General features: G+C 43.8%; 4 protein-coding genes across 5 annotated transcripts; 2 read left to right on the top strand and 2 right to left on the bottom strand.

Moving 5' to 3' along the window:
• Positions 1-12: 12 nt before the first annotated feature.
• Positions 13-1,993, top strand: LOC115630447 (glucosidase 2 subunit beta). The gene has a single exon (XM_030527009.1). The coding sequence runs from the start codon at positions 114-116 to the stop codon at positions 1,761-1,763; it is 1,650 nt and encodes a 549-aa protein (XP_030382869.1). The 5' UTR covers positions 13-113; the 3' UTR covers positions 1,764-1,993.
• On the bottom strand, positions 1,950-2,525 carry LOC115630448 (ragulator complex protein LAMTOR3 homolog). The gene is made up of 3 exons (XM_030527010.1): positions 2,482-2,525; positions 2,241-2,433; positions 1,950-2,178 (listed from the first exon to the last, which is right to left on the bottom strand). The coding sequence occupies exons 1-3, from the start codon at positions 2,523-2,525 to the stop codon at positions 2,041-2,043; spliced, it is 375 nt and encodes a 124-aa protein (XP_030382870.1). The 3' UTR covers positions 1,950-2,040.
• A 374-nt stretch (positions 2,526-2,899) lies between these two features.
• On the top strand, positions 2,900-5,555 carry LOC115630573 (conserved oligomeric Golgi complex subunit 5). Its single transcript, XM_030527190.1, has 4 exons — positions 2,900-2,962; positions 3,039-3,681; positions 3,753-4,859; positions 4,913-5,555. Coding segments are annotated over exons 1-4 (2,331 nt in total). The 5' UTR covers positions 2,900-2,960; the 3' UTR covers positions 5,492-5,555.
• An 81-nt stretch (positions 5,556-5,636) lies between these two features.
• On the bottom strand, positions 5,637-7,839 carry LOC115630574 (probable tyrosyl-DNA phosphodiesterase). Of its 2 annotated transcripts, XM_030527192.1 has the most exons (6): positions 7,810-7,834; positions 7,678-7,747; positions 7,023-7,578; positions 6,568-6,957; positions 5,910-6,507; positions 5,637-5,848 (listed from the first exon to the last, which is right to left on the bottom strand). In XM_030527192.1, exons 3-6 carry the CDS (start codon positions 7,226-7,228, stop codon positions 5,717-5,719), a joined length of 1,326 nt encoding a protein of 441 aa, XP_030383052.1. In that variant the 5' UTR covers positions 7,229-7,578; positions 7,678-7,747; positions 7,810-7,834; the 3' UTR covers positions 5,637-5,716. The 2 variants fall into 2 exon arrangements, with proteins under 2 accessions (XP_030383052.1, XP_030383051.1); XM_030527191.1 differs by having other exon boundaries at positions 7,678-7,839.
• Between the last annotated feature and the right edge of the window lie 601 nt (positions 7,840-8,440).

Below are 8,440 nucleotides of genomic sequence, written 5' to 3'. Positions count from 1 at the left end.
ATTACTTCCACCTCTAGCTGCCGGCGTTTACGAGTGTAAAATTCATAGCAAATACCACGTAATTGGACTCTCGAATCTGTAACGCCACCTTACTTAATAACACCCGTAGTAATATGCGTGCAGAGACACAGTTAACAGCATTAGTATTATTAACATACGCTTCGGCGGTACTAATTGGCCATGGCTCCGCCAGCAGTGGGAACGTTCCACGTCCGCGAGGAGTGTCGTTAACAAAGACTGCCCTGTATCAGCCGCAAGCTGACAGCAGCTGGACTTGCCTGGATGGTAGTAAAAAAATACCATTTGTGCAAATAAACGACAATTATTGTGATTGCGTCGATGGCAGCGATGAGCCCGGCACCCCAGCCTGCTCCAATGGTCAGTTCCATTGTAACAATCTGGGCCACAAGCCACTCGAGATACCAAGCAGTCGAGTGGACGACGGGATCTGTGACTGTTGCGACGGTAGCGACGAGGAGAATAGCCGCTGTATCAACACCTGCATCGAGCTGGGAGCGGCGGAGGCTCTAAAGCTCAAAAGTCAGGCGGAGCTCCACAAACGTGGCGCAGAGAAGCGTCAGGAGATGATAACGCGGGGTAGACAATTGAAGTCGGATCGACAAGCACGTCGTGCTGAGCTTGATAGAAGAATAAAAGAGCAGGAGGCGCTGAAGGCAGAGAAAGAGGAGTTAAAACGGAACGCCGAGGCCTTGGAGACTGAGGCTGTGGAGGCATTTAAAGAACAACAGCGTGAGTTGGACGCGGACACGGCACAGGCTGAGGAAGAACCGCTGCAAATGCGTCAGGAGGCCTCACTCAGCTTTGTGCGCTACGATACAAACAAAGACGGTTTCGTTGAGGTCACCGAATTGATGGTGGATATGAATTTGGATCGTGACCGCAATGGCGTTGTGGAAGTCGAAGAAGCCAAGTACTTCTTGGATGAGCGCGACCGTGTGGACTTGGATGCGTTTGTTACATTGGCCTGGCCGCGTATTAAACCCTTAAAAATGCTGGCTGAAGGACTGTTTAAGCCACCACAGATTCCCGAAGCGCACCATGATGAAAATCTGCCCGCAACGGAAGATGTTTCAACACAGGATCCACTGCCAAGTGAGGATGCTGAAATTGAGCCAGCAAGTGAGGATGAGCGGGCAGATGATGAAGAGATTGAAGACGATCATTATGATGATGAAGAGCCCGATGTAGGTGTTGGTGAAGCTACACCAGAGACCACCACACCGCCAAACTATGATCCAGAGACACAACGTCTGATCGAACAAGCAAATGCGGCACGCATTGCTTTCGATGAAGTGGAGCGTCAAATACGGGAAATTGAACATGAAATCAAAGAGATTGACGAACAAACTAACAAAGATTATGGCGCACACGAGGAGTGGGCTGTTCTGGATGGCGAGTGCTACAATTTTGAAGACCGTGAGTACGTCTACAACTTATGCCCCTTCGATCGCGCTGCTCAGAAGCCACGCAATGGCGGATCCGAGACAACTCTCGGCCGGTGGGATCAATGGATCGGCGAGGGTAACAACAAGTACACAAAACAGAAATATGCACATGGCGCTGCGTGCTGGAACGGCCCACAGAGATCGGCCATTATACATATAAGTTGTGCCCTGGAACCGCGTATCACGGCCGTATCGGAGCCGAACCGCTGCGAGTACTACTATGAATTTGAGACGCCAGCAGCTTGCGATAGCGAGGCTTTTGCAGCAAACGCCGAAAATCTGCACGATGAACTTTGAAATTATAGAATGCAAAGCATGAATGATGAATTGTAGTTGTAACAGTTATTGAAATATTTTGTAAAGTGAGTTGAAATCGAGATCATTCCCTTCATGCGCTCAAGCTGAACGGTTAACGCAACACGATTATGCAGATTTATAGTAAAATATTGTATGTATGTATATGCATTTAAACCAAGTAAAAAGTTTCGATTTGAATAAAGTGTGAACGAATAGTATTTTTAAAAAAATGATACATTTGTAATATATGGCTTAGGTCTACGGTTTCAGATTTCTACTACGCTTCGGTCACGGCCAGCTTAATGTTTTCCAAATAAGCTTCCACTTGATGTTCCAGTGCCAGTATATGCCCCGTGTTACAATTCTCAGCGCCGACAAAGGTTAAAATTAACGGCAGTTTATTCATTTGCACCACCTACGAAATGCGAAATATTTCTATTACTGCATAATCCACAGCTAACAAAAGATAACACACACCTGATAATTGGAATACATTGAGATTATAGTTTTGTTTCGACCCAAACCAAGCTTGCCAGCCTGATCACAGGCCGTTGTAAAAGTTGGTATAAAAGACGGCATCAATGCAAAGTCCACATTCTTCTCCTGGCTTACATGAAGGAGTGGCACACCATCCCGATCCGTTATCTGTATAACGTAAAGACCACTGACCCTGCAACAGAATTAATCAGGAACGTGCAGCAATGATTGAGCAACTTACTTTTGAAGTAAGCCATTGAAATATTTATTAATGTCGTCAGACATTCCTTGCAGCTTATATATAATTACTTGCAAACGATTTAGAAAAATATAATTACTCCTCAAAAAATCAAAACAAACCAAGAATATGTAGAGGTGTGAAAAAACATCGATGATGAGTCAACGTTTCCTTAAATCATCGAACATTGTGAATAGAAAAATTTAATCTTTGTTCAATTTTATTAATATTGTTTAATTTAAATGATTTGCAATTGATTTCGCTACTGATTCATAGTTGTTTTAGTTAAACTCTGAAATTGTATTTCTAATGCTTTGATTTTAGTTCAAAGCGTTTATTAAAAACATCGAGTAATCATCGCTGCATCGGTATTTTCCAATTGACAAAATGAACAGATGATATTCGCGGAGCTGCCATTACGCGATAAGTAAAACATTAAAACAGTGCTACCAGATGTTTGGCAGTAGCTGAGTTCCGAGAAGATGTACGTGTTTTGTTGTGGAATAATAAATACAAATAGTTATTAAATGCAAAAAAGTCTTTTTTAACAAACCTCACAGGGTAGTCGCTGCCACTGCTGCCGATATGGTTGGCACTAAAAGCATGGTCAACAGTCAGAAAGAATCAACCAACCCGACCACTCTTGATGACGACGACTGTATTGCGTTGGCAAATTCCCACCTCACAATTGGATTGCAAATACAAAAGCTATCGAAGCGGTTGCAAAACACAACAGAGGAACTGCATCAGCAGGTACGGGACAAGCACAGCGCACTCATTCAGCAGGCTACACATGCCGGTCGATTCGATGCTGCCCTTAGTGTACTCGCCGATGATGTGGAACGAGTTCGTGCTACGGGCCATCGGTTGAAGAGTCAGGTGGACACCCAGTACCAGTTGGTGGAAAATCAGACAAGGGTACTGGGACGTTTGCACGATGTTTCGCATCTGCTGCGTTCGGCGGGAACGCTACTTACATTGACCGCAAAGCTGAAGAGCACAAAGGATGTGCTGCGACAGGCCGAGCTTCATTTTGAGCTGGGTCAGCTGATTGAGGACACGGAGTTGAAGGACATAGAGTTCATACAACAGGAACGTGCATTTGTAATCAGCTCTAGACAAAAAATAAGGAACCTAACGCAGATGCAGTTGTTTGCAGGTCTAAAGGAACGTAACCAAACAAAGGTGGTGAATTCCTTAAAGGTAAGAGGGCAGAATATACGTACGTCAAAAATAACGTCACATTATTATATACATACATACATATATTGCAGATATTTATTAATTTCAATACGTTGGAAAAATCGCTGGATAATCTATTGACAACATTTATAACCGACATGGAGCAGTCGCTGAAGGAATGCTTTGCCGGCAACGACATTTCAGTGCTGAATAAAAGCGACGCTGGTCGGTCACCGACGCACAGCAGCAGCAGCAACTCGGTTAAATCGGGGTCTGGAAGCGCAGCCAGGGGTCCCGGAAAAACACCTCAATTGACTACTACCCAAAATTTTCGGGCCAAGTTCTGGAAGTCGCTGCATTGGCTGCTCTACGACGAGCTTTTCGAGAGTTGCACCCAAATCAAGCTTCTCAAAACGGCATTGGAGCAAATCAACCAATTTGGTTACACTTCAGAGTCGAGTGAGCAATGCATTCCACAACGTTTCTGGAAGCGAGTGCAGGATCTGATCCGAAAGTCCTTTGACGAGTGTCCACAACATGTCACTCAAACGCTGCAGGAAGGCCTGTCCAAGCTATTGACATCAGCACGTGGCCTGGAGCAACGTTTGAATAGCGAATTCCAATTCAACAACGAACTGTTTGCACCCCTAGAGGTGGGCTATGTCAGCAAGTGCGCCGCCAATTTGAAGGCCTGTCTGGCAGGGATCGATTTACCCGGCAACGAAACTGTTGACAATTTCATACGTGTGGCGTCGACGGAGCTCAGTGCGGCTCTGATTGATGCACGACTGACAAATTCAATAGCAAACGTGTTTATAGCCTGTGGCAAGGAACTCTGCACTAAGCTGGAAGCGCAAATTAAATTGGGTGCGGACTCAAAGCAAGTCGTCGATTTGCCAAACTTGCAACAACAGCAGAATACGCAACTGGCCAATGTTTTGTATTACTATAAAGATTCCGTACGTCGCATGCTGACTGATTTAGAAATTCAATTTGAGAAGGCGCCGGGCAGCGCTAAGCAGAATATAGCGAAGTCATTGGAGCAAGCCGATTTGCTTATTAGTACCATATTGCAGCAAATTATGGAATCGATTATCACTGCCATAAGCATCATAATACTGAGCATGCACCGCGAACCGGGCCTGAATACTGAGAGATTGTCCACCACAGGGCCGTCCATGTATATGAAAGAGCTGCAGGTAGGTTGCAATTTCATTTTTCCTGACAATATAATTTATTTGCTGCTTTGCAGGAGTTTGTCTCACGCTCCTGGTCACATCACATTGAGCTCTATGATGACAAGCAGATGACGACGAAATGCGGCCACGAGCTGGCCAAGCGCTGCATTGAGCTCTTCATACACAATGTTTGTATTTTACGGCCACTTAGCAGTGCCGGTCGTCAGCGTTTGAAGCAGGATTGTCTGTACATGGAACAGGCTTTAAAGCCACTCTGCGTAAATTTTGCAGAGCTGGGCAAGCCGGCACGCCTACTACGTGCCATGTCGCTCTTAATTGTTAATAGTCCGCAAGAGCTAGTAAAGCAAACGGTCGGCGAAGACTCACTAGTGCCCAGTTACATTGTTCTATTGTTACTATTTGGTCATGCCAGTCCAGAGCTGCAGTCGCCCCACACCACAGCCAATTGGACCAACGAACGTTTAATCGAGTGGCTGGATGGACACACAGCAGAGCGCGAAAAATTGGAACTTATTTCGGGCGCGCTTCAACGATATCGAGACAATGCGCGGCGTAAGAATATACAGCATTATGATGAAATCTACCCCATGATGGTGGACTATTTTGAGCAAGCGCTAAAAGCAATTACATAATTGTCGAAAATTAAATTATTATTTGTTGTATTGTATCCTTATCAAATAATATTTGTGTTTCTGACTTGGTTTCTTTTTTCCTACTTTAGTTCGAAAGTGAAAGTATGAGAAGAGTTGAATGCTAAGTTCCAAAATAATGGCTTCATTGATGTTTATAATCTCACTGAACTTTAATATCAATTGGATTCGTTATATTATATAACAGAACTCAAATACAACAAATATTTATGTATGCAAATAGTCCATTAGGAATGGTGTATCATCTGGACCATAGGGGGTTAATGGGACATCGTAGGGTAGAGGAAATGCAGGAATACCATCGCGTGCATTGACCAAAGGAAAAGTATCCTCGCCAGTCTGCAAAAAAAAATATAAAAAATTAAATGATTTGTAGAAAGCGCTGCTCTAGAAGACTTACCACAAATCTGGGTAGGAATAGAACCCCTGCTTCATAATTAGCTATGCGCAAAATGGGCTGAATGTTGGAATTTTTGTTGAAGGAGCCCCAGGCGGCCTTCGATAAATTCGCCGAGGTCAGAACAAACCAATAGGCGCACTGCTCCTCTAAGTTAAAACGTGTATAGCTTTTAATGTGCGGCATGGCCTGAGAGCGGTACCGATCACTGGATTTCCACTGCTGCAGATAAGACTTCAGCCAGGGCTGCTTGTCGTTGGTATTTTTGGAATACGGTAAGCAGCCGCCTCCTAACATACCATCGTGGCTGGAGGCCACGTTACCAAAACTTGGATATATCATCTTGAAGGGTGGCAATTGACGCAATCGGCCCAGAGGCGATGAGTCCTTGCGAAGACTGTTTAAAACATCCTGCTGTATCCAGGTCTGTACATTGGCACCCAAACTACCAATGCTGGAACTTTGGCAGATGACGGGTATACGATCATCAACTGGCGCCGCATGTTTGGCTAGAAGCGAACCGAGACGCGCATGTCCCCAAGGATGGCCACGGGTGGTGCTTTCTCGATGCCCGCCAGGCACAGAGCCAATGAAGAATACGCTGTAGAATTCAAAGTTCAATTGTAATATAGTTAATATTGTATATGTAAAGAATACTCACTTGATCGCACTGAAGTCCGACTTTCGTATGCGTGCTATCCAGGGCTGAAGTTGTGTTAGCTTGTACTCCACTAGGTACAACATTAGATCCTGCTTAAAGCCAGTGGGACTCTCACCCGCGGCCGTATCTGCACCCTCTGGTAATGGATCCAGACGTGGACTAATCCATAGACCTTGCGTGCGATTGTGCCAGTCATCCTCGTATAAATTTGCAGTGGAAATCACCACGCGCATCGATCCATCTGCATAGCCTAGCAGCATCATTTTGGTATGCGATGTGGCAAATGGCGTGGGCATATTCACTTTGATGGCCGTAACCTGCGGCTTGAATTTGCCTATGCCCAGTAGCTCGGGTGATTCATCGCCATAGAGCACCAATAAGGGTTTATCGCTGTGTATAGGGAAGTATTATTGGATTAGAAAAGCTGCAGAGACCATTTCTCAATAGTTACACACAGAATGCCAGCGAAGTAGTAATGTCCAAGCAACCAGCCTATATCGACCATAAAATTGATTTGTACAGTGGACTCAATCTCGCCCATACTTTCATCGAGAATTTCCTGGAGCGTTACGCTCAGCGGCTCCTTATGTGTTGGCTTAGAATCCGTAATGGCGGTAAGGAACATGTTATATGGCGCCGCAGCCGCTAGTTTATCAGCCATCCGTCCTTCGACCACGACCGGAATGTAGTCGCGTATATTCCGCTCGGTAAGCTTTTGTTTCTTGGCAAGATTAGAGGTGTCATTCGTGCTACTACTGCTACTACCCTTACTGTTGCCACTTGAACACGCGCGGCTAGTGGTTGAAGCAGATGTTGTTGGCTGTTTAACAGATGTTGTTGGCTGTTTAGATGATGTTGTTGGAGCTGGACCAGCTGACTGCTTTTGAGTTTCCTTGGGAAACACCTTCTCTAGCAGCTTTAGCTGTATGTTAATCAACTCGGTGGAATACTTAGGAGGTATATCATACCCATTGTTGCCTGCTTCAGAGCCTTTAGCGTAAATAGCATCAACTAAAAGCCACACGAGAAACAATTAAACATAACGTCATATTTTAAAGTTTTCAAATTAAAGCAATACGAGTCGTTCCACAACGAAGTAGGGGTACTTACGGTGCGCATGTGAATACTCAGAAAAGTGGATAGGATTTTTCCGATAACATTTCTCACCGTACGGACAGACCTGCATTTTATTTACTTTATTAATTTCGCAAAATATAAATCATACAAATTGGCAAAACAAACTAAAATCCCTTTATATCCGCAAAGTTGCCGGAGTTTCCCCGCCCAGAACGCCAACGTTGTGTGGCAACGCCACATTCGAATTTTGCAACTACCGTTAAAAATTGTTAAAACTACTAATTACATTATAATCTTTATAATATTTCTGCATTGCCTACTGTTTTAATTCTCTATGTGTATTTTCGCGATTACGCCAAATATTGCATTACATTTTTTGTGATCAAGGTGGCAATGCCATTTGTTACAAAAGTATCGCTTATTTCATGCCAGGGAACTATATTGAACTTTGATGTTCAGTTTAAGGAACTAGTTTAACTATTTAATATCCATATTCGTTCAGATTATTTTCAAACATATTCGATTTTTAAGTGAAATAAGTTGATTACTTGTTGTAATTATGAGTTGTGCATGAAGTTAAAAAAATATTTAATGTCATCCGGCATCAATGGTAATTTATGGTTTTTAATAGAGCAATAAAATTGCCAAAAGTGCACTGACAAATTGGGGCCAAAGTATTTTAGAATATTAGAGTAGATTCACGAACTATTGGACTCAAATGAACTAAACGAACTAGATGAACGACGTACTTAGCTCTTTCGTTAAGTTTAGTGAGTAGTTCGAATGAACCTATTGT

Source organism: Scaptodrosophila lebanonensis, unplaced genomic scaffold (assembly GCF_003285725.1).
Source record: "Scaptodrosophila lebanonensis strain 11010-0011.00,11010-0021.00 unplaced genomic scaffold, SlebRS2 tig00001410-arrow-pilon, whole genome shotgun sequence".
In the NCBI taxonomy this organism is placed as follows: domain Eukaryota; kingdom Metazoa; phylum Arthropoda; class Insecta; order Diptera; family Drosophilidae; genus Scaptodrosophila; species Scaptodrosophila lebanonensis.
This window is presented reverse-complemented; position numbering and strand designations above follow the sequence as displayed.